Source organism: Ambystoma mexicanum, chromosome 12, assembly GCF_040938575.1.
Source record: "Ambystoma mexicanum isolate Mex_15411 chromosome 12, UKY_AmexF1_1, whole genome shotgun sequence".
In the NCBI taxonomy this organism is placed as follows: Eukaryota; Metazoa; Chordata; class Amphibia; order Caudata; family Ambystomatidae; genus Ambystoma; species Ambystoma mexicanum.
In genome coordinates, this window is record NC_090936.1 from 411,608,760 (window position 1) to 411,633,215 (window position 24,456).

The 24,456-nt window shown below is 44.6% G+C and overlaps 1 protein-coding gene across 6 annotated transcripts in view; it reads right to left on the bottom strand.

Moving 5' to 3' along the window:
* The window catches only part of DENND5B (DENN domain containing 5B), a 1,683,961-nt gene that overhangs the window by 1,057,807 nt on the left and 601,698 nt on the right, over positions 1–24,456 (bottom strand). For all 6 annotated transcript variants that reach the window (XM_069628551.1, XM_069628550.1, XM_069628552.1 and 3 more), the window contains one exon: positions 3,480–4,016. In XM_069628551.1, the coding sequence (XP_069484652.1) occupies positions 3,480–4,016 (537 nt within the window). The remainder of the gene's footprint in view (positions 1–3,479; positions 4,017–24,456) is intronic.

Here is a 24,456-nt window from a genome sequence, read left to right on the forward strand (position 1 = left end):
CTTTATAGGTCAAATATTGACTGATAACTGTATAATCTTTTTCATGTATTATATGGTTTAGTGTAATCCAGGAACTTTGGGATAAGGGAGAAATCTGAACAAAAATCGTATTGTCCAATTTCTCTCCTACATGGATCCTCAAAGATATTGGGCATGTGGTGAAAAAACAACTTGTGGACAGGGTCATTTCTTCCATCATGTGGGATGCCCAACTTGGGTTAAAAGAAGGCTTGCGTATGGAAAATCAGTCACTGACCTCCAAATACACCGTCAAAAACGAGGGGCCTATTAATTTAGCATTCATGGATTTGCCCACGGCTTTCGACCTGGGTGAGAGATCTTTTGTGGACGATTTCTATCAAATGATCATTCCAGAGCAGCTGCCAAAATTAATACTGCTACATACTAAAACTGAGTGCATAGTGTGCAGTGACTATGGAGGACAATGTATATAGGAGTTTACAATAAGGGAGCATCTTAGCACCAATTTAATTCATACACTAATGCTCTACAATCGATTTTGAATAAACGCATCCCCATATGTCCCACATGTAGGCTCAGTGGCTACCATTATTGGCATATGCCGACAATGTAGGGCTACTTGCACACACAGAAAACAGAGTAGATCGCCATGCCTTACTGTCACTCAGGTGGACACCAGTGTCTATACATTCCTTCAATACTTGACAATTAATCTCGGGGCACACAATGCTATTATCAATCAATTTTTCATATACTAATCTGCAAATGATAGTGAATTATGCAAAAGCATAATTCACCATTCGTTTTTACACATCATGGTTCGCATATCACAAATGTACAATGATGTACTTTCCCATGATGCACGGAAGGTAAAGCAAGACCAAAGGCAATGGTTGTTTCGATGTGATCATGTGACCATGCAATACTCATTTTGGTATTTAACAGCAGCTTTGCATTTTGCCGCACATATATGTGGAGGGTGGGTTTAGAGGAATAATTAATATAGGGGTTTTAAGAGGAGGTTGTGGGGGTGTCTCCCACCGCATATATATGTGGCAAAATAAACCTGACAAAACAAATGTCAATGAAATCTATGATGAAATGTATTCGACCAAATCAACCCAAAACCAGCTTTGTACCTTCCATGTTCCCTAGATGAGTCAGTTTGGCCAAATTGTTCTTTAGATTGCACTTTGAAGCATTTGCACTTTTTTGTGGCTTGATGTACGTACTGTTTTGCACTTTGCTGTATTTTGCACGAAGACCAAATATTGAAAGTATTTTTGATATATGTGAACAATGATGAATAAAAACAAATATTTAAAGGATAAATGTTTAATAATTCACTATTGTTTGGAGATTTGTTTATGAAAAAATGATTGAAAAAAAAATGAGTGTGCCCCTAGATTGTCAAGTATTCAAGAAATGTATAAACGCTAGTATCAACCCGAGTGACAGTAGGGCAGGACGAGCAACTCCATTTGTTTGCTGTACTGATTGTCTTCCCTGAATCAAGAGTAGATTTCCTTTTTAGGATAAAAGACAGGGCTGACCCATTCATAGATTGTGTGCTACTTGCACGGATACCCAAGGCCTTACAGATACTATTGGATGCATATGTCCACTACATAAACAGTAGGAATCTAAAAAATAAATGCAGAAAAAGATCTGGTACGGTGATGGGCAAGCCAGGTAAGGTATCCAGAGTATCTGTTGTCTCCCCTAAAAAGAGTATGGTTTTGATTACTTGGGTGCACGTTACTATGTAGGCGGTCATAGTAAAGCACACATAGGATGACCCAAGCCATTAGGATGACCCAGGTCATAGGGAGAATATTCAGTTTTGCTAAAAGTATAGGAACTCATCCTGCGGCTATAATGACAAAAGTGTATGAGACAAAACCGCTGGCCATTGGACTTTAAGGTGCGACGATTGAGTCAGTAGATATACTACAATGTATTGAAAATACATTTTGCACCAACCTTCTCTAGTCAATTAAAACTAGGTTTGGGCTATATTGAGGACCTCTACATTACAGCCACTGAACTGATGTGGCTTTCCACCTGGCTAAATCAAATGCCAAATTATCAAGGGAAATAATGGACATAATGGGATGTACCTACGCTAATAGGATTAGTGGTTAAGGCACATTTCTTTTAGGGAGAAGGCCAAGGCATAAATACTCTATATATAGATAGACAAGAGAATGTAGCGTATGAGAAAACCCTCAAATACAGCACAAATGGGCATCTCAGTACCAGGTACCGTACAAGTATACCTGGAATGGTGTCTTAATATTGCCTAACGTTTTCATTTAGCATGCTTAAGATTACACCTCCTTCCATTTAACTTGCTGGTGGCCAAATGGCATGGGAGTGAGGCTCTGTTTTCTATGTTCCGTTTTGTATAAATGAACTGCAAAGGTTGTGGGCATTTTCACTCTTTTTTTGTCCAGTTTACAATTCTACTTGCCATAAAACATTAAGGGTAATATTGAAAAGTAGAGGGTTTTATCTAATTTAAGCCATCCCTGCTTCACTGCCTTATGTTACAAGATCAAGCAGTTGCTTGCGTATTAGAATATTTCATTGAGAAGTCACTCCATGTTAGAAAGGTTTTTTATTGTTTGTGTAGGTGAATGTTTATGCAGATTGCTGGCTGTGTGGTAGCAGTATTTATTGATTATTTTTACAATATTTTATCATTTTAGTGTAATGGCATTTTGTAAGATTTGTATTGTATACATGTTTTAAAATGTGTGAATTAAAGGTGCATCAGTGTTAGAATTGTTTTAGGGAGTCGAAATATAGTAATTGATTACAAATGTTAATAATATCTAGACGCAGGCTGGACCTTTCAATCTTATTACCCGAGAGGGTGTGTTTGAAAGCATTTTTGTTTTTCAATTTTAAATGCATGCATTTGCATTGTGGAGCCATGAAAATCAATTCCAATGAATCAGCTAACAAAAATGTACCTTTCAGGCAGCCTACTTGTAGCAAACATATCAAGTATTGTATTAATTGAGATACATATTACACTAAAGGTTAAACATTGGTAAAGTCACAAGGTTGACATTCTAAAACAAACTGAAGCACCAATGAAGCTAGAATGGAAATTGACCATCATGAATGGTAATACGTCAAGCGACCACCTCCGAATAACCATAAAGTAACAAAATGCCTCTGCTAATAAAGTATCAAAAAGGCATTTGAGACCATGGTGTCATGGGCAGTGGCAAAGGGCTCAGATCAAATTGTTCCCAGAGGATGGGACTGCTAACGCTGAACTGCATTCACAGCTGACGAATTTGATACAGGGTTTGAATTCAGTACATAATTACTTACCAGCGATCTTCCCAGTTTATCAACTAAGTTGCTACAATCACCAAACATCACCCCAATATTGGCATACCTAGGAGATGCACTCATACAATCCAAACACTATTAGGGAAAGGGAGAGTGGGGGGATATGAAAGCTAGGAAATGCCTTTTACTTTGTCAAAGTTCTGCATCTGTTCTCGGTTTGTCAGCCATGATTCCATATCTTGAGCCCCCTGAATAACAAAAGCTTCATAGTCTTGAAACATCTGTGTGAAACGATTTGCAAACACCTCACGGAGATGAACATTTAGTTTGTAGTCCCTCAGCTCCCTTTGCTGACACTGCAATCTAGAGTCCTTTTCCTTTTCTGCCAACTGTGCGGTTATGGACATTTTCTCCATAGTCACTCCTGTCCTCTTTGTAAGGGCCTGCAGCCGAGCAATTGTTTCATTCCCTTTGAGTAAATCATACATAGTGATGTTATTGCTGGGAATGTTTCCATTTTTTTTGTCGTTCACCAAGTCATCCAAAGCTAGGTCCTTCAGCTTTGTTGCACTCTCACTGCAATGCAAATTACCCTCCGGTGGGATTCCAAACTGCAGAAGAACCTCCGAAATTTCTTGGATGAACTCCAATTTATTGGGGAACTGAGGGAATTCCTCTGGCAGTTCGATAAAGTGGTTGTCAATATCCACGAAGCACAGATTAGCCTGAGGGGGGGAAAAGGAAAAGTTTGTAATTTACAGATGACTGAACTGACAAGCTTTTTCTACATGGCATATTTTTACTTACTCTGCCCTGGTTAAAACTAGCAAACTACAGCAACTAATAAAAGTTAAAACGCTAAATGAATCTCAATGTGTACATGTATTTCACAGAAAGTGCTTTGATTGCAACAATGCTTGAAGTGGTCATGAGAGATTAACCTAATATTTTAACAGTTGCACAATTATTCGCATACCAAGCAATAACAGGCATGTTGCAGTGCCTGTAAAGAATAAAGGTGAATATCTTGATTTAAACTTGCTTTAGAAGTTGGATTACTGTACCATAAAGTGAGATTCCTCCAGTCCGTGAACCAATGGATGTCATTTACTGGACTATTCAGGTTAATAGAAGAGTTTTAATAGAAGCTGTACACATCACAACAGTCACATGGAATGGAGCTAGTTCTGAAACATATGTGGCTAAAAATGGTTTTGTACACTGCTCGTTAGCCCAGGTTTGCTGTTACATAACTGTACATGGCGGGTGGAATATTACCCAACACAATAGTACTCTATTTACGCACCACAGAAGGATAAATTAAACCATCCATGACAAGATTCAAACATCAGGTCACAGTAATCGCAAGGATGCACTGTACAAAACTAATCAATTGAGTGAACATAAAGCATTCTAGATTTTGGTTAAAAGTTCAAAACATCACTGAAATAACTGATCTATTCAGTGTTCACTGAAAAGCAGAGATATTCATCTTTGCTGCTGCATTAAGATGTGAAACACCGTTATGGTTGCCAGGCTCCAGTTGAAGATCCTGCTGAAGCAGAGGCGCAAGTGTATACTTTGTACACATCTTTGCAGCAATGCAATTGAAATTAGCAGCTACTTTCCAACAATTAGTTCATCACAAACACAGCAGTGACAGGGGAATTGGTGTGAAAGGGGCCATAGGCTCAGAAATCAATGTACATGAATGCCACACGGCCTTGGGTCAAGACTGCAGGCAATATCTTGAGATCTATCTTGACTTAACTCTTTCTCTTAAAAGACAGGTCAGCAGCGTTGCGTCCTCCACGGCCTATATTAAGAAATTGGTCTACAGTTGCAAAGCTCATCTTTCCACAAACAGCTGTATGATGCTAGCTAGAGCACTCACTCTATCTCAACTTGATTACTGCAATATACTATTCGTTGGTTCATCTTAACAAAATCTAAATAGGCTCCACGTACTCCAAAACAACTCACTAAGAACTGTACTCAGTCTCCTCAGATCCTGTCATATATCCACTCACAGAAACAGCGCCAACTGGTTGCGCATCTGTGATAGAATCCCACTACGCAACCTGGCCATCACGCACAAATGCCTCACAAATTCAGCCCCGAAATATTTGGCAGACAAAATATGTATGCACAAACCTACACGTACCACCAGATCTTCTCTCTCCCATAGTCTGGTGGTACCAAGGTTCAATCTCAAAACCGCCGGAGGAGCTAGCTTCCCTGTCCAAGCCACCAAAAGTTGGAACTCCATCCCCATCTCTCTCAGACAGGAACCCTCCTTCCTCTCCTTCAAAGCCAGCATAAAAAACTGGCTGAGCCTCTTGCCTCACCACTAAGATACGGCTATCTTATTGTCTGCCCACTGATTATGCATGATATCGATTTACTGTATGTAACAGTTTTCTTTCTTTCTTCTTTTTCTCTCATCCATGGCTTCATCTGACCCATTTGTAACCAGGGTCCCACTTATTTATTGTCTTCACGCCTGATTCTATTTTTCTGCTTTCTCATGCAACCCTATGCTTTCAAGCACCCAGCTACCTCAGGGTTTGGTGCGCGATATAAATATTAAACAAATACAAAAATACAAAAAATACAACAAAATCTATTTCTATTTTTTGTGTTGGTAATGTGAATTAGGAAGTGGTGCTAGCTGAAAAAAGGGCAGTCGTTTTTCAATATTACCTCATTATACAGTGTCAGAATATACTTACTCGCAGTAACTTTGCAACCACATTACTATGTGGAGGAAAACCATTTACTAATGACAATTACATGAATTCCATGAGGATGGATACTATACTGTACATAGATCAACAGAAAACTGTAGTCATGCTTCGATCTGTATGCAAAGTGCAAATATTTTACAGTCCGTCAGGGCCAACTCAGCTTGTAATCCCCAGAGGTCGATACAGTGCGTACTACTGAGTATTTAGAGTGATTTTTTTTTTGCAGTCAGAGTACCGACAATTCCAGGGTTCATGTGTAAAATTATTCTCTCCTTATCTAGCCCACATGCCTTCACTTTGCCTTGCTCCATGAATCGTTTCACAGGTCTCAGCAGGATTCACAGGAGATGTGCTGTTAGTGCAAGAAGGGTGGGAGTCATTGAATCGGACATGTTTTGTTCATGCATCATGCAAAGAGTGGCCTGTTAATGCAACATTCTTTCCAGAAACATTCCATTCTGGGAACTAAAGTGATGTTTCACTTAAGCTGCATGAAATGTAATATCACATCCAATGGCAGAGATTTGTAAAAATGCATGGAAGACCAGAAATGTGGTGCTTTAGTGACCCTGAGCATTCTATTCACCCAATTGTTAGACCTCCTTGCCTCCCATCTCCGTTTTTCGTCCACCTGCCCATCTTCTGCCTCCCTTTCTCTTGAATACTACTGTAATATTTCTGCTACAAACAGAACTCTACACTTCTTGTGCGATTTGGGCTTTATAGCATGCATACACAATATGCAGCAATAAAAAAAAGTTTTTTCATAAACACTGGATAAGATTATGAATTGTTTAATTTTTTTTTTTTTTTTTTTATTACTTGTATATAATCAAAACTAGATTTTTACAAGAACTCAGATGAAGAAGCAACTTCCACCCATAAAAGTATGCTATCTCAAGTAATAGTGGGCAAAGTCATTTTTTGGAATGCTAGATTCAGCAATTTAGCTGATGCCGTATGCCATCTTGTTTAGAAAAAAAGGAGAAAAACTAAGTAAAATGCAAAGAACTAACACTGAAAACAGACATCCTAGTCATACAACAGTGAAGTAAATACGGGCAGTAGAGATATGGGAAAGTTTAAGAGTGCCTTTAAATTATCAATAGCTCAAAGGCATACAAACCTGCATGCAAATGGTTACATTCAAGAGGCAAGTGTCCCAACTCAGACAAGATCAATTAGCCCAGTTGGAGCAGAGTTGGAGAGCTTGAGGTGGAGAGCCAGTCTGCAGCGTTGTGCAGCCCATCCATGCTATTGTGCAGGAGGTGCCTATAAGTGCCTCAATACACCGCAGAGTGGTGAGCGGAGTTGGAGAGCCTGAGGTGGAGAGCCAGTCTGCAGCAGTCCGCTGCAGACGTGAAGTCTGAGTCGTATGGAGCCGAAGTCTGAGTCGTATGGAGCACTAAATTCACTGAAACCCCTCGAGACCACTCCTAAGAAATTCACCATCGACCAAAATAACCAAGCCGGAGGGGGCGATGGCCCCGGGATCAACCGACAGGAGGAGGAGTAAATCGGATTCGGCACCAAGACTGTCTTTAACATCAACAATGGTGGACCTTCTATCGATAGCGCCCAGAAGGACATGCCCACAGGTACCAGTTCATGGACTCGGCAAAAGAAGCAAAAAAGAAAATATCCTACCTGAACCACGAAGTAATGGGCGGGAGTCCGCTGGAGTGAAGAAGTCCACGAGATCGGCAGAGGAGCGGGAGGAATTACCCGCCCGAGAGGAGGAGGCTCAGGAGGGGCCACGCCCGCCTACCTCGGCTATAGTACACCAAGCTGGGAGCGGTCTGCCGTCACCGGAGGTGGTGAGTGGAGTTCATCCGGGCGCGGTCGGAGGACGGCACCCGCCCGACTCGACGCGGCCGCCGGAGTTGAGGAGAGTCCTGAACTAGAGGGACCGGAGGATCGGAGGCACGCATACCCTTGGAGAAACCAGCTGGAAACGGTGCAGTGGCCACCCGCGCAGCAGGTTCGAACTGGGGACCATAGAGTGGCAGCAGGTCTTGAAATGGAAATACCGAGCTGAAAGGGTTGAAGTGGAGAACCATAAAAAAAAAAAAATGGAAAAGAAGAGAAGTTTTTAAATTGGAGCAAATGGAAGCAGATAAAAACTTCTCAATACTGAATAGACCGACAGTATTGGAAATAACACAGAAAACAAAAATATTTTTAAAAAAATCAGAACGGAGGACTTTGAGCTTGTGGAACCTACCACAGGGAAATGAAGGCAAAAGCCTTTCTACATATGAAATCGGCAGGCATTCAATATATTGATGAGTCCGGCTATGAATAGCTGGAATTTTTGGGCTTCCGTCTGACGGAAATAAAAAGGAAGATTGATAGTCAAGATTATGAAGTTGAAAAAAAAGAAAGGAACAAAATCCAAAACGGAGGATCTGTACCGCAATAATCAATGGTACAGGTCTCAGGAGTCCGATGAATCCAGCAGAAGATCTCATTGGAAGGGTGGGGCAGAGAAGCGTTGGTTTGAGGCAACTTAGAGGGACTCTCCAAAAATAAAAACGAAGGCAAAGCCCCAGCAACCAGGAGCATCCTGAATCTGGTTGCAAGGGACCTAGATCTCAAAGAGAGGAACACCAGCAGCCCTCTCCCCATACAGAATAAGGTCCCAAATACTCGGAAAAGAAGACAAATTCATATGGACATATTCAAGAGACATCAGGATCGAGACAACCTAAAGGGCCCTGGAAGTGGCGAATGTCAAATTGGAACAAAAATACTGGCAAATAGCAACGACCAGGGTTAGCCCGACTCCACAACATCTGCAAGAGAAATCGAGCGAACCGTAAAGGAAAAGTACAGTCTGGGCTCATGGAATACGAGAGGACATGTTCACCTCACAACAGCTGGAGACGTCAATCTGGGTCTTTTCGACATAGTTTGTCTGCAAGAGACCTGGTTGTTGAACCAACCGGCTCTCGATGGCTTCACAGTGACAATATCACCAGCAGTGAAAGGCCTCTTAGGTATACCATCATCGGGTCTTTTAACTGCTATCAAAACAGGAACGGGTCTGAGTGAACCCATAAAGTGGAAAGAGTCCTATGAAATGCTGGTCATTCTGACCTCGCAGCCAGAATTGAACGACAAGAACCAAAATGGTTTGCGAAATCCCTTGGCTATAGCTAATTGCTATTGGAATCCACAGTGGATGTCGATAAAAACATTCTGTTCCAACATGAGTACAATGATAGACCAGCATTACGTTGAATTTGACAAAATTGAGCTTATCATCTGTGGTGATTTCAACGCCAAATGGCTCATCTGTGGTGATTTCAATGCCAAATGCTCGGTGACGGCGGTCGACCAACAAAGACCCGTCCAACCACTGGGAGGCTCTGATCGTACCATCGAGAGAGGCAAGGCGTGGAACGAAGTTATTGCCTCAAGAAACATCCAAAATGTCGCCTCCTTGTTCCCAAATCAAGTGAACATCCCGACATGGGAGCGTGATTCTTCAAAAGCAACTCTTGATTATATTTTTGTCTCTAATGGTTTGATTGAAGACCTGATGGGCTTCAAGGTGCAAAAAACAGTGCACAGTGATCATAACTTATTGATGTGTACATGGCAAACAAGAATTCTGAAGCCAAGCTCTTACGATCTGGCCATTGAAACAAATCTCCAACAGACCCGGCTACGATTGACTGAACAAGATATCGTGCTAATTAGACAGGCCTGGGAGCAGAGGGTCAACGGCGACGTCTTGAACGCAACGAAGGATAGACCGAACTACCTGCCTCTACTATTGTCATTCCAAGTAAGGGGCAAGAAGAAATTAACGAAACCCGAGTATACGAACCATACCTATGACAAAGACTTGGTTGCGAAAAGAAAGGTGGGCCGCAGATTGAAAAGTATAGCGAAGAAATCAAATGCCCCTGAGGATTGGGAAAAATGGAAACTGGAAATGAAAAGCTATAACACCTGGCGCAAACAACGCAGAGCAGCTCAATATCAAAACGATGCCGAGAACATGTTGAGCAAACTTCAAACAAAAAAACCAACAAATTTTGGACTCTGATAAAAGCAAATAATAGCCCTCAAAGTGCAGTCCAGGGAAATGCCGTGGCGGAAGTAAGGTGGATCAACTATTTTACAACGGAATTTGAAGGCGTAAATCAAGACCCAGCATTGATCAACCAGGTTTTCAACACACCCGGGGAAGACCTCTCTAAATGCAGAAAACATTGAAGCAGCCATAAGGAAACTTAAAACATTGAGAGCCCCAGGTCCTGATGGGTTGATGAATGTGGACTTAAAAATTTTCCCAAAGCAATGGTCGGAAATGATCAGCAAGATTTTCACCGAATGGGGTAGAACAAAGATGATCCCTGAGTCATGGCAGAAAGCGGTGATAGTCCCGATTTACAAAAAAGGAGCTAGAAACGAACCTGAGAGTTACAGGCCATTAGCACTATTGGACATAATATGGAAAATCTATGCAACCCTCCTGCTAACTCACTTCAGAATTTGGGGAAAAGATGGCCCTTCAAAAGACCATCTACAAACGGGCTTTCAAAAAAATGGCTGTACAACAATCAAACTAATGATAATAAACATCTTGAAAGCCAAAGTCAAAGAAGGTGCACCAAAGATCTACTTGGCTTTTGTTGACCTTTCGAAAGCTTTTGATAGGATCGACAGGAACAGACTGTGGTTGAAACTTCAAGGTTGGAATTGTCCGAAAAAAATACTTGACCACATAAAAGCTCTTCATTCGCACACGAAAATCAGAGTTAAACTAAACCTCCAAGGCGCACTTTCCGAGGATATAGTGGTGAATGGAAGGGTCAAGCAGGGGTGCCCTTTTGCCCCGGCCTTGCTCATGGCGTTTCTAGGCGATTACCAGCTCTCAGAAAGTAAAATAAGATCTTTTCCTGCTAAAATCGTGAAAATGGAAATTCCACGTCTTCTGTACGCCAATGACGTCATCTTAATAGATCAGACCAAAGTGGGGCTTCAAAGAAAACTAGCAAACCTGGAGAAATACATCGCTGAAAACCAATTGGAGATAAATAAAACAAAGACCAAAATTTTGATAATTAAAAAAGTAACCAACAAAGCAACGAAAAAACTAAATTGGTTTCTCGACAAGACCAAAATTGTAACTGTCAAAAATATCAAATATCTAGGGGTCCAGATGGACAGTACAAGAACAGACATGAGTGCGCAAAACCAACTGTGGGAAAAAGTGAGATGTCTAACCTCCCAGACAAGAGTGGTTGACTCCAAGTTTGGAAACTTCTCAATACCAGCGATAACCTTCTACAAGGCTAAAGTCATTCCCGCGATGAGATATGGAAAGGAAGCTTCTCTGTATATACCACGCCATCTCTGGAGCAAACTAGAGGGCTATGTTTGGAATACACTTTTGGGCCTTCCGAAATCAATGCCGGCCATCAGGAGAGAGCTGGGGCTAGTGTCACTAGCATCGATGGTAGATCAAAGCACAATGAGACTGTACAGGAGAATAATCATGTTGGATACATTACCCATTTTTAACTTCATGAAGAAGGAAATTGAAACAGGCAATTGTGAGGCTTTGAAAAAATGGGTCAAGGCCAGAAAGGCTGATCTGTACATGCTATTAGTGCTAGAAGTAGAGCTGAAGGAAAACCCAGATCGAATCAAAAGAAAAATGGAAGAGATGGACTGGATCCTGACAATAGAGAAAGCAGTCAGGAACAAACTCTTAAGCCACCTGCCACCGGCTTTTAATAAACTGAGAAAACCGATGAACTACTGCCAAAAATGTCCGGACAAGAAGATGAGAATATATGCCATGAAAGCGAGATTGAACCTTTTGTTGACCCGAGAGATCATAGCAACTCGAGGAACCACAACCGACAAGAGATGTTGCCTATGTAAGAAGGATTCATCTGTTGAAACACTTAATCACCTGGTGGTTGATTGTTGTAAAACCAACGGAAACGGAAACAACTACCTCCCATCGCTGGTGGAAAACCTATGGTTATTCAAATCTGACGATATGTGGAACAGACTGATCTCCGGCGAAAAAACGAGATGGACCATTGCACTGGTCAAACTACTCGAACTCGTATTTGAACAGATAAATCGCTAAGGGCCCGAGGGTGGTGTGGCGTAGGGCGTCTATTTCAAAAGCCTATTTTTTAGTTCCTTGTTCTCATAACAGCCACTGCTACGTACTAGTGAGTGTGGGAGGTTTATGTAGTTGAAGTTTTTTCTCTTTTCTTTCGGCTGCAGATGAGGCGAAATTTTGATAAAACTTATTGTAAATAAGTAAAAGTTCAAATAAAAAATAAAATAAAAATAAAATAAAATTAGCCCATAAATACATAAAAAGGTCCTGCGCTGAGTCAGAAGGGATGTTGTAGATAATGTGAACTAATCCATGCACCAAGATTAATGGAGTTACTAACTAGACGATAAATAACCACTATATGACAAACATTACTTATCCAGTAGCAATCATATTGGTGCGTGTACCCGTTCAGAATTGCCTGCTACGAATATCCTGCCATCTTATGGTTCATTCAGAATATTTTGTGTTTTCTCCAAGAGGAAGTAAGTCGGCAGTTGTTTCGGTCAAACTATCCCTCTCCTACATGTACTGGTACCTAAAACACCCCTGTGTGCCCATGTACTCAGAATATGTTGGGCCTGTATTTCTGAAAAGAAGTGTTCAGGTATTTGAAAAGGTGTTTTGAATTCCTATTAAGTAATTGGTTTATGTTGCACACTACAGAGAGGCTGTGTGAATGAATGAATTAATCTTTATTTAGAAGAACTTGCACTTCATAAAAGATGGCATACAAACTATACAACCGAGATAATTTATATAACTTAAAATAGGGACGGTACATTCATTTATAAAATGTGGGTCTGTACAACCACAATCATTCTAGAAAATGATCTGCAATCAACTGTATTGCGGCTTCTAAATACACGTACACAGCCCCTGCAGCCTCTTTCGATAACAGTGAGAATATAAAACTAATGGCTCCTTTTATGGTAGCGCAATTTGAATTCCTTAAAATAGTGATTACAAATCTTGACCTGGGGAGGCCACCAGGGGGCGCACAGGCGATGCCAGCCTGAAGTCGCTGCTCCCGCCGAAGCTGTGAAAAGGGATTGAGCCCCCCCCCCCCCCCAGCATCCCCCACAAAGGACAATCGTGGCACACTGAAGAGCGACGTCGAAGGACCCCCCCCCCCCCGGGTGCCTGAGAACGAGACCCCGCGGCCCAGTGATAGGAGCCACAAGCAGCCTGAGCGGCACCAGGGCAGCGAGAAGGGACACGGTGCACCAGAGCCACGGGAACCTGCCAGCGCGCACTTCCTCTCCCCCCAGCCCCGCTCGAGTGGACACCGGTGAAACCAGCGAGGAGTCCACTAGCGGAGGCCGGCGGCGAAGCGGGTGCGCCCCCACCCCACCCCCCGAGGCGGCAGCACTCTACCCTGCAGGCCCGGACCCGTTGACAGAGGAGACCAAAAGGGGCACTGGAACCCCATCCCATGAACCCTTGAGAGGGCCTGCGAAACAGAGACACCGCTGTCCTGGGCCCCTAGCCTAGGCCCATCGGGGCCCACAAAATCCCGGGGGGGGGTCGGGGGAGGACACGACCCCGTCCCGCACACTGGTGCGGCCCCGGCAGGAGGAAGCCTGGGCCCGCGGAGCCCTCTGACACCATAGGGTAGTCGGAGGGACACCGCGGCTGTTGGGCTCCCGGCCCCCCTCCCCCCAAGGGGGCAATTAAAGGGCAAAAACCCCACACCCACATAACAGGAACCCAACGGGGAGGGGGAGACCCCGAGAACGGAATCTGCACAGGTGGTGACCCCTGGGTTCCTTCCCAGGGCGTGTGCCCGCCTGGAGGCGCATCTAGAGGGGTGTACGGACAGCCGGAGCAGACCGGTGCGGCACAAGCTCTGAACTCTTCCCCTCCCCCCCAGTGGCGCACCTCGGGGCTCTTCCCGGGCAGAGTCCTCCACACCTTGTCACCCCCCCCACCACAGGAGCAACAGGGGGACCCAGACGAACACAGAGCAACGGATAGGGTGTGTGGCCGCCGCCAGAGGCCGGAGGGGCGTGTGCCCCCCCCAAAGGCCGTCCACTAGAGGCGGCCAGTACTGAAGGAGAGAGCACTGCCTCCCAGCTGGGTCCTCTCATTTGCCCCCCGGGGGGTGCCGGCCGGAGAGAGGAGTAGGGGGGCCTGATGAGCTGGCAAAAAACTCTACAGGAATATCGATACTAGGAGCGCAGAGGAGAGAACAGCGGCCCGGGCCAAAATAGTGAGATGACCCAATTGGAGACTTTGCCCCCGTCTACCTTAACAATGGAAAAGGGTTTCGCCTCGGTCCTACAGGAGATCAGGGACGTGTGCGGACATTGCCCAGAAAATGGAAAAAATGGACCAAAGGGTGGACAAGGTCGAGGACAGACTGCTGCAGCTAGAGACCAACCAATCGTCATCAGCGACCCAAGAGATGGACATGGCCCTGAGACTGTCTGCCTTAGAGAAGAGGGACGAGGAGAGAGCCAGGCAAATGGACGAATTTGAAAATAGGGAACGGAGGAACAATCTCAGCGTTTTCGGGGTTCCGGAGACGCAGGGAGAAACGGAGAGGGATTTGGCCTGGGCGGTGAGAGACATCACCCTCCTCTTCTCAGACGGGATGACAACGGAACCAACGTTCGATCGGGTTCACAGAGCAGGAGGTAGAGCAGGGGGCCCACGGTCCATTTTGGTCCGGTTTCACCATTACACTGAAAAAGCGAAGGTGCTGGAGGAGGCCACGAAAGCCCGGGAGATAACATACAGCAATGCACAGGTGTCCGTTTTCCAGGACCTCTCTTCGTATACGCTGTCCAAATGCAGGATGTGCCGCCCCCTGACGTAGTTGCTAAAAGGGAAGGGGGTGCGCTACAGATAAGGTTACCCCTTCTCCCTCGCGTTCGATTATATGGGTCAACGGACGACCCTGGTCACAGAGGAGGACATAAGGGTAGCCATCCAAGATTATGTGACGGATCCGACCCCGCGGAGGGAACCCACAGGGATGGCCGTGGAAGGCGCAAGAGGGCGCAGGCCACAGGGAGATAGGAGAAGGAAGACAGGCCCACGGAAATTAAAAAAATTTGAACCCGCCATCCCCGGCGACGGATAGGGAGAGAAACGACCCCAAGTACGAAGGAGCGGGCCGGCCCAGCCCACAGGGGACTGGGAGTTGAAATTCATATTGGAAGAGAAGAGAGGACTCGGGGATCCGGGCAAGAATCTTTGATCGAGGATTTAGGGACCAACCCGGCCAGAAAAGATGCGTCTTTCACCCAAGAGGAATGTGCCCTACACCGCTGCGATCAGTGGTCGGCACCTGGTGTGCAGGTTCTCTCACTTTGGCCAAAGCATGACCCGGCCTATTCCCGAGTGACCACGAGTTCTAGCCCATATAACTGACCAAACCCTAAAATCCCTGAATTACATGACACCAGGTGCCCTTTGACCACCAACACCAAAGTAAAAAGCCCTGAAATGTTCCAAGAAGGATGGACAGGGTGTATCGTTGAAACGACAATCGTGTGATTTGTATTGCGAGGTGCTGGGAGAGATACATTTAGTTCAAAACAAAGGCGTAGACCTTGGGGCCAGATGGTGCGGAGGGAGTGGGTGAAATGTGTGTGTGAAGGTTAGAGTGCCTGTGTGTCCATCTTAATGCCTGCCAAGTGCACAGTTTGAGTGATAAACAAGCTGTATATGTATAGTAGGAGTATAATTAATTTGTTTGCTGACCTTCAACATAAGATGAGCCCCGCAGTACCCACGTGATGGAAGAATGACAGACTGGGCTGGGACCAATAAACTACCATCCAATATGGATAAAGGCAGCATCTGTATAGGGTCCATCCAATCAGTCGTGCAGGTTTTTTTTTATTAAACATCTCTTTATTGAATTTATAACATGAATATCGAGAAGAACATAAAAGAAAACAATTCCCCCCTACCCGGGCGATTTACCCTTTCTTTCCAAGGCTGATTTCACTTAGGCGATATCGTTGAGCTTACTGCAAGTCTAGGATCTTAAGGCGCTGGGGGCACCAGATTACCCTGTAAAGGTCTCTTAGGAAGGTTAGTGTCTCTCCCCAATCCCCGGCTAATTTTGACAACTCCCCATTCATAGCATATGTCTCCCATTCTAGAGCGACAATGTCCCAAATCCTCCACAACCAATCCTGAATTGTTGGTACCGTAGCACTCCTCCATCTCTGAGCAATTAGTGTCATAGCCGTAAGTGTCAATATCACTCTTGCTCGTTCTCTGCTTCGGGGTTCTCCTGAAGCCCCACCAACCTGCAGGCACAGTAACACTTGTTCCGGGAGTCTGCACCCTCCTTCCCCAAATGCTCGATTTCGCCCCCTCTGCACTTTCTCCCAGAACGGAGCTATTTTCAGGCACGTCCACCAGATATGCCCGGTTGTTCCCTCGCGACCACGCCCTCTCCAACACTCCTATGATATCTCTTGGCACATTCCGTGCCGTTTTGCCGGCGTGTAATGCAACCCAAATATTACTTCATACCAGGCTTCCTGCGTCTGTGATGCCCTGGCCAATTTAGGGATCTTCCTCCACAGATTGGACCATTCCTCCGCTTCAAAATCCCTCCCGATTACCCGCTCCCACCGTGTCACGAAGGGCCAATGAAGGGCCAACGAGTACGGCTGGCAGATTCCTCAAGAATCTTATATGGGTTGGCGTGCGCACTTAGAGCAAGTACTGGTTAAGTACTGCTTGGCGGTCTTGGCGTCTCCCTGCCCGTTGGCTCCTTCATGCTTCGTGCTTCCCGTGTTGGAATTGGAGAAGCTTGAGCCCTTTAAGGTGGTGACGAATCAGGACTGTGTTTAGACTTCTTGTCCTTTTTTTATTTTGACTTTTTTTCTTTTCAGAGCTCCACCTCCTTCACGACTAGATTGGTCAATTCAATATAAATGCCGCGCGCGCACTTGGAGCAAGTACTGGTTAAGTACTGCTTGGCTGCTTAGCTGCGCAGCCAGCAGTTGAGGTGACCGATTACACTTATACTGCTTTATTCCTTTTTGACCGAGTGATAATATTATTATTAAATTCTAATTCCAATTGCTTTGTTTACTAACTGTTTTTCCTCTCCAGGTCTTTTTAAATACGCTTCTATGGCGTACTCTTTGAAAACCGGTATGCCGATAACTTTAAATGCTCAGCAAAATGGTATGGTTACCCCGCTTTCACGCACTTTATGCGCGTCTCATAAGTCTATTACCTTGACTCCAGTGAATTTGGCATCTGCCATGAAGGGATTGTCCAGACCAGCCCCAGTAATTCCAAGTGACGGTACACGAAGCACACCAAAGCTGCTCCCTCCATCGGCCCCAACAGCTCTCCCTCCACCTGGGCGCAGCTCAAACTTTTCTGCTCTTCCTCTCTCAGATAACACCATGCTTCACACCCCTCTCCCCTATTTTTCGCATACGACGAGAGGCCCTGTGAACACTGCAGTGCCTCAAACCTCCACTCCTTGTTCTGATCCGACTTTTCCTTATACACGAGCCAATGCGAGTCTCTAACTTCTATGTTCATTGACTCGCCAGGCGCCCAGAAAATTGCGCCAGGTTCTGCATCCACTACAGGTTCCCTGACAGTATCTTGTGTAGACCACTTCTCGGAGAACTCATCCCTCAGCACCTGATGTATCAGTTCTTTCGACCCCTGTTATTGCCTTCCCCCCTCCCATGCTTGATGTTACCTTGGCCGCTATGCATCTTAATTTATAGAGCCTCTTCAAGTTATATGAAGGGTTAGATGCAAAAATTTCAGATCAATCTACCCAATTTCAACATGTATTGTCCCTCCTTGAAACTCTAGTGCAGCACTCGGAGTCGATTCCCCAAGATGTTACAACTCTAGATTGTGTTCCGGTGGATAACATTTCAATTATTACAATAGGCTCTCCCGGGTCCCAGCACTGTTCACATGCTCCGGCCCTACCAGTATTTAAAGATGTCATCACCCCAGAGGTAGCGATCGAAGTTGCTGCTGGTGTTGCACCGTCTCGAGTCTTGGATTAGTCTCCCGCCGACGCCAGCCTCCAATGAACCTTCTTCATCTCCTCCCCCTTTGCCTGCCGAGAGTCTCAGAGGCCGTGGCCCCAACTTCAATTCCAACCGCTCCAGTTAAAAGAAGTTCCAAGGGGCCCCGCGCATTAACCAAAAAGCACAAAAATCACATTACTTTGAGACTACCTAAACAAACTATGAAATCCTTTTTTCATACGTTAAAACCCAGATCAGCCCAAAATAAGTCTATTGAAGAAATAGCCCGTGAATCTCATGTACTAAACAAAGAAATTCTAGCTACTTTGCCAAAAGAGTCTACCACTTTGTGGCAAGATCTGGTGGTGCCCCCAGTAGTTGTACCCCCTCTACCCACGCCTTATCCACCGCTAGATGCTTTAATTCGAGAACTGGACCATACAGACTCACAGAAGGCAGCTGAGCATGCCAAAAACACATCTGTGCCGGTACGCCAAAATAACATTCCTACCGCCTCTTCTAAAACGAACACAAATGAGGCTTGTTACCTTGCAACCGACCAGATACGCAAGGTGGTAGACTCTTATTTAGCGCTACGTGATCAGCCATCTGTTGCTGCTCCGATCCAAATGCCCAGTGAGCCGGATTCTCAACTACTCCAATGGCTTTTGCCGAGTGCTGCCCCCCTGAATCTAGGTGGTTCACAACATCTACCTCCGCTCAGCAGCATTGATCATCCCCTTCCCCTCCGGTTCATGGAGGCCTCTCACTCCTCTCGAATACCTGATGAGCTACTCACCCACTTCAAACTACAAGGTGCCCCTGTGATGGTATCTAGACATGCCTCAAATTCCCGGAAATGCCATTCTCTAATTTTAAAATGCAGATGAGATAATTTCGGCACTTATGACCTTAACAGACGCAGTGTGCTGAACATCTTCTTAGAGCTTGTTGAATTAGAGGATACATCTTTCAGTGATATTGAACAAATTTAGTTAATTTCTGATTCCACTTGTTCCGTGGTGCGTCTGTGGATTTCCTCGAGGATTGTTTTAAATACCATTTGGAAATCAAAAATGCAGTTCAACATGGGTTTTCTATTAGCGCAAGACCCAGCGTGTATGCATGTAAGAAATTATCAAAAACTAGGCCCTAACACTTGTAACAATGATGTAACCACGAAAACATCTTATCCTGCTCATCCTTACATGTCGTAACCATTAGTAAAACCTACAGAATGTCACGTTACGATTGTGAGCTGGAAGACACGAGGCCATTCACATCTGCAAGTTTCCATTTCCGGATTCCCTGAGGAATATGATCTCATAGCATTACAAGAAACTTGGCTTATACAATCACCTTTGTGGAATAAAAATGAGATTGCATTATTGCCAGCCATTGCAACAATCAAGGGTCGTCCTTCCTTGGGCCTCCTAGTGGGGGTCAATATGTCAAAGGGTATTTCTGTTTTGCCTTGGGATTCTGTGTCTGCCTACTTTTAGCTTGTGAACATTTTACATCCACCTCATGTGTTAGCACTGATTAACATCTATCGCAACCCCCTTGGTTTAACAGATGCTGCCTTTTATGCCGGCATGACTAGGCTTCTTGGCCTTGTTGTTGCCCCTGAGGTCACAGATACAATCATTGCTGGAGACCTTAACCTCAACTGCTTGCATCCCAGGGGCAAAGACAACATTGCCAAGGTAAAACGCTGGTCCTCGTCCATGTTAGAACGCAATTTCCACATGGTTAATGGCTCCATACGAGGTGACATTCCGGCTTGGCCACGTGGCGAAGGGAAAACACGGGTAGCATTATTGATTACATGTATACGCACACTAACTTGAGTGGTCATATACAATCTTTTGAAGTTATCCCTCAAGTGCACAGTGACCACAACCTGCTAGCATTAAAATTCAATTGGATCCGTGTACCATCCAACAAAATATTTTTTCCGCAGAACCTTATTGTCAATGCCAAATCCCGCTTTCGCTGGTCTGATACTAATATATTAGCCTTTTCTAATTTAGTCATCACTAATAACAAGTCTCTAACCCCGACACAGTATACAAGCCTTTTGATCCCTTTTAAGAATCTTAGGAAAACCACTAGTCACCAATGGCCTTTTCATAGACATTCTTTCAATCCTCTAGTTAAAGCCAGAAAGAATTAATACCAACGTGAAAATAAACTAATTTGTAAATTAAACCAGCCTTCTCGGAATCAACAGCTGAGAACTGCAAAATGCAGATATCTTAACTGGATGCCTCAACATCAAGCCCAAATCCTGCAGCATGATAGTGAACACATGCTCAAATTAATAGCAAACAAAAACACAGCTGAAACATGGGACGCATTTAATCAGTGTGCCCAACATATTCAACCTCTAATGCAGGTTCATAATGTCACCGAGGCGCAGTGGATCCAACATTATACCAACTTATATGCGGATCCTAGTTTTTCAAACTGTGCTTCTAGACAAGAGGCGAAGGGAAAATGGGTAATAGAATGCTCTTCAAACATTCTAGAGGAATACATCAAGCATATTAGTCCCTCCAGAGCCATGGGCCCTGATGGCCTTAGCAACTATGTTTAAATCCAATCTCCCCATGTGGGCAAAAATCTTGAATGATCTATTCCAACAGATTATTGCTTCACGTTGCATCCCTCTGTCATGGAATACCTCTATAATCGTGCCCATCCATAAAAAAGGCGACCAGACTCTTCCCCACAACTATAGGCCCGTTGCGCTTCTAGACGCGCCTGGGAAGCTTTTTGCCAAATTAATCCTTTGTGACTAGACAAGTGCTACCCACAAGAGATCCTTTTCAGACAGGCTTTTTAGCAGGTATGAGCACGAACATTAACCTGCTTTGCCTCCATGCAGTCAAATTTCAAGCACAGGCATCAAAATAGGCAATTTACTTTGCCTTTGTAGATCTTCATACGGCGTTTGATGCCATCTCTCGCCCTCTTTTGTTTTCTAAGCTCAAAAGAGACATCTGCCCTCATACATTGTTCCAAATTATCCAATCTTTACATTGTGAAACATCGATCCTTATCAGATTGCCATTAGAAGGGTTGTCGTCCATGGCAATGCCTACTGCCCGTGGCCTTAAACAAGGCTGTCTGCTCGCCTCTGCGATCTTCAACTATTCTATGCATGATGTAAGGCAGGTCTTTGAGGCAACACCATCAGATTCACCCAAACGAAAAATTAAGATCCAGACCCTCATGTATGCCGATGACTTGGTGTTGATTTCGAAAACTGAGTGGTCTACAAAACCGTCTCAATGCATTTAACATCTATATAGAGAAGAATGATTTGCGAATCAATACCACCAACACTCAAATTGTCATTTACAAACCGAATAATCTGTCGGAAATAAATCTAAATGGACAATCAGTCAAATTAATCTGGTCACAGTACCGAACTATATTTACCTGGGAATGATATTCGATGGTGATGCCTCAGTTTCTGGCCACTGAGATGTTGTAAAGCAAAAATTGGACTCAGCCATCTCACAGACTAAGGTTATATCACATTGTTATGGTGCCTTCACCATGAAGCCAGCTGTCATTTACTGGAAACAGAAAGCCACTCTGTATCTTATATGGTCTTGAATCCTAACCACCTTGGTCGTCAAAAGTTCTAGATAACCTTGAAGGCAAGTTTAGGAAAGCGATTCTCCATCTTCCCCAATGTTTTCCAGGGGATTGGTTACGCTATGAGCTAGGTTTAACTTTTTTCCATGCGCAATATCAGTGGAAGGTTTGTGCATTATTTCGCAAATGTTTATTGGCAACCAACGAGAACATCCTGAAAATTCTGACTACATATTCAAAACCAGTCATAACTTTGTTAAATGTTGGTTATGCGCTATATATACCATCTTGGCACAATCGGAAGTAACCATTGATGTTTTACTTACTAACCCTGATAAAGCTAAAAACCTAATCTATCGTTATGATTGGATTAACACCAGACGTGAATGCTTACAATACAAAACTGCCTTTCCTGAAAAATGTAAACATAAAAGCCTTGGCTTCATGGAACCATACCTTCTTAAGTTTCCCTGTAAAAAAACACGTTCAGGAATTTTAAGGATGCGCCTTCATTTGTGGCATACCCGTGAACTTCTCGCCAAACAATGTTATTAAGTTGAATTTGGAGTTTTGTCGATTCGGTTTAAACATCCAAGTTACGGAGACCTTGGACCATGTAATGTCCTTATGTCCAGCTCCAATTTGTGAACGCCTGAGACATTTTTTTCTACTCACTGTAATCATTTAGGAATACTGGACCCCACACAAAGATGGTCCACACTGTTGTGCACTACGAATGTTTTGTTACAAATTGCAATGGTAAATTTCCTGTATGCAGTAAAATTAACCCATTAAGTCACTTCTCATATTACGTTTGTTTCCTCAATCTTGTTATTTTGTTTTTTTTTTTAAATATGTTTTTATTGACATTTTGTAGGTTATTATTGCAGACATTGCACCAAAAAACAAAATTACATTTTTAGAAAGCGTACCCACCAATAACCCTTTTATCCCTCCCACCCCCCACCCCCCTAGCCGTTTAATCAAAAATAGACTCTTGATTGCACATTTTGGAACACACTGCGCAGTCCCAGAACACAGGTGATTGGCACATTTTGGCCACTTGTCCTTGGGCTCAACCTATTAAGACCCCCTTATTGGGGGGAAAAAAAAAACATGTCCCAGTTAATGGGTGCCTTTGGAGTCCCCGACTTTACAGTTCAACAGTGTTCAAAGGACAGAACCAGGTCCCCCGTGAAGACTGGGCCCTTTATGCACTGCGCTCATATCTTTCAAAAAATGGGAGCCAGAGTTCTCCGATGCTGGTTTTAGACTCATCCAGAACGTGTGTAAGGAATTCCATGTCATAAATCGCTCGGACCTTGGTGACCCATTCCTTTTCCTGTGGCATGTTTGGATTTTTCCATTTTTGGGCCAGGCAACACCTGGCCGCCACGAGCATAACCTGAAGCATGTGGCCCTGGGTGTCCTCCTGATCGTCCCCAACCCCAATCCCAAAGAGAAGTAACCAGGGGCAAAGGGGTCTATCTATCCCATCAACTCCCCTGATCCAGGATAGGACCTCGCCCCAATACATCTGTACCCTAGGGCATGACCACCACATATGAATATAATCCCCAGTGGTATTTCGACATTTCCAGCAGTGTGGGTCATAGCCTGGGAGCATTCTGGATGTTCTCTGGGGGGGGGGGGTAATGCCATCTGTGTAGGACCTTTAATGCTTGGTGTCTGTATTGGAGGGACGTGGTTGAGCGATGGGCTTGGATGCACATCTTGGTCCATCTCCTATCATCTATTGCCACGCCAAGGTCTCTTTCCCATTGCGTTCGTGCTGGAGGGGGGTCCCTTGGTATTGAGAACAAGAGGAGTCTGTACATCCGAGCTATCACCCCTCTGGAGCCCCGGGTGGAAATAATCATTTTCTCAAAATCTGTAAGGTCCCTCCTGAGAGTGTCCCCCCATGAGGGTTCTGAAAGGACTCCCTTAAGCTGAAGGTAGCGAAATGGCGACAGCCTACCCAGACCCAGAACCTCCTCGAGATCGGGGAGGGGCATGAAGGATCCACCCACCCATAGATGGCCGGTCCTAACCAGGCCCGCCTCGTACCAACTCTGGTATGCTGCTGGTTCTGCTATTTTGGCCAGGAATGGTGGCGCCCAGATGCAACTCAACGGGGAGGGCCAGGTCGTAAGCCACCTAAAGTAGCTCCCCTCCTTCCAGATCGACCAAAGAACCCCCAACACTGGGTGTTCGTGTACCCTTCTGGGAATGCATGTTCTTGGGACCCATAACTGCTCGTCGATCGTGACTGGGGCAAGAAGTCTGTTGTCCAGAGCAACCCACTGCTTTTCCGTCCCAGGATTAAAATGGTCAACCAGGATCCTTAGCTGGGACGCCCTGTAATATGCATCAAAATCGGGAAACCCCACCCCTCCCTCCTCCTTCGGTCTTGTCAAGACATCGTAAGAGAATCTGTGTTTTTTCCCCGCCCAGAGGAATTGAAGCAATACCCGCTTCATTGAGTCGAAAAAGGGCCTCGGCACCTGGGTGGGGAGCATCTGGAAGAGGAATAAAAACTTAGGGAGTATTACCATCTTAATCAGATTGAGCCGTGCCATCCATGAGAACCCCGCCGCCGCCCACCTCTCAATATCTCTCTTAACAGTGGTCCATAGTGGGGTAAAATTGCGCGCAAAGAGGTCACCCGGAATGGATGGAATTTGGATTCCCAGGTACCGGAACCCCTCCCTCTGCAGTTGGAAGGGGAGGC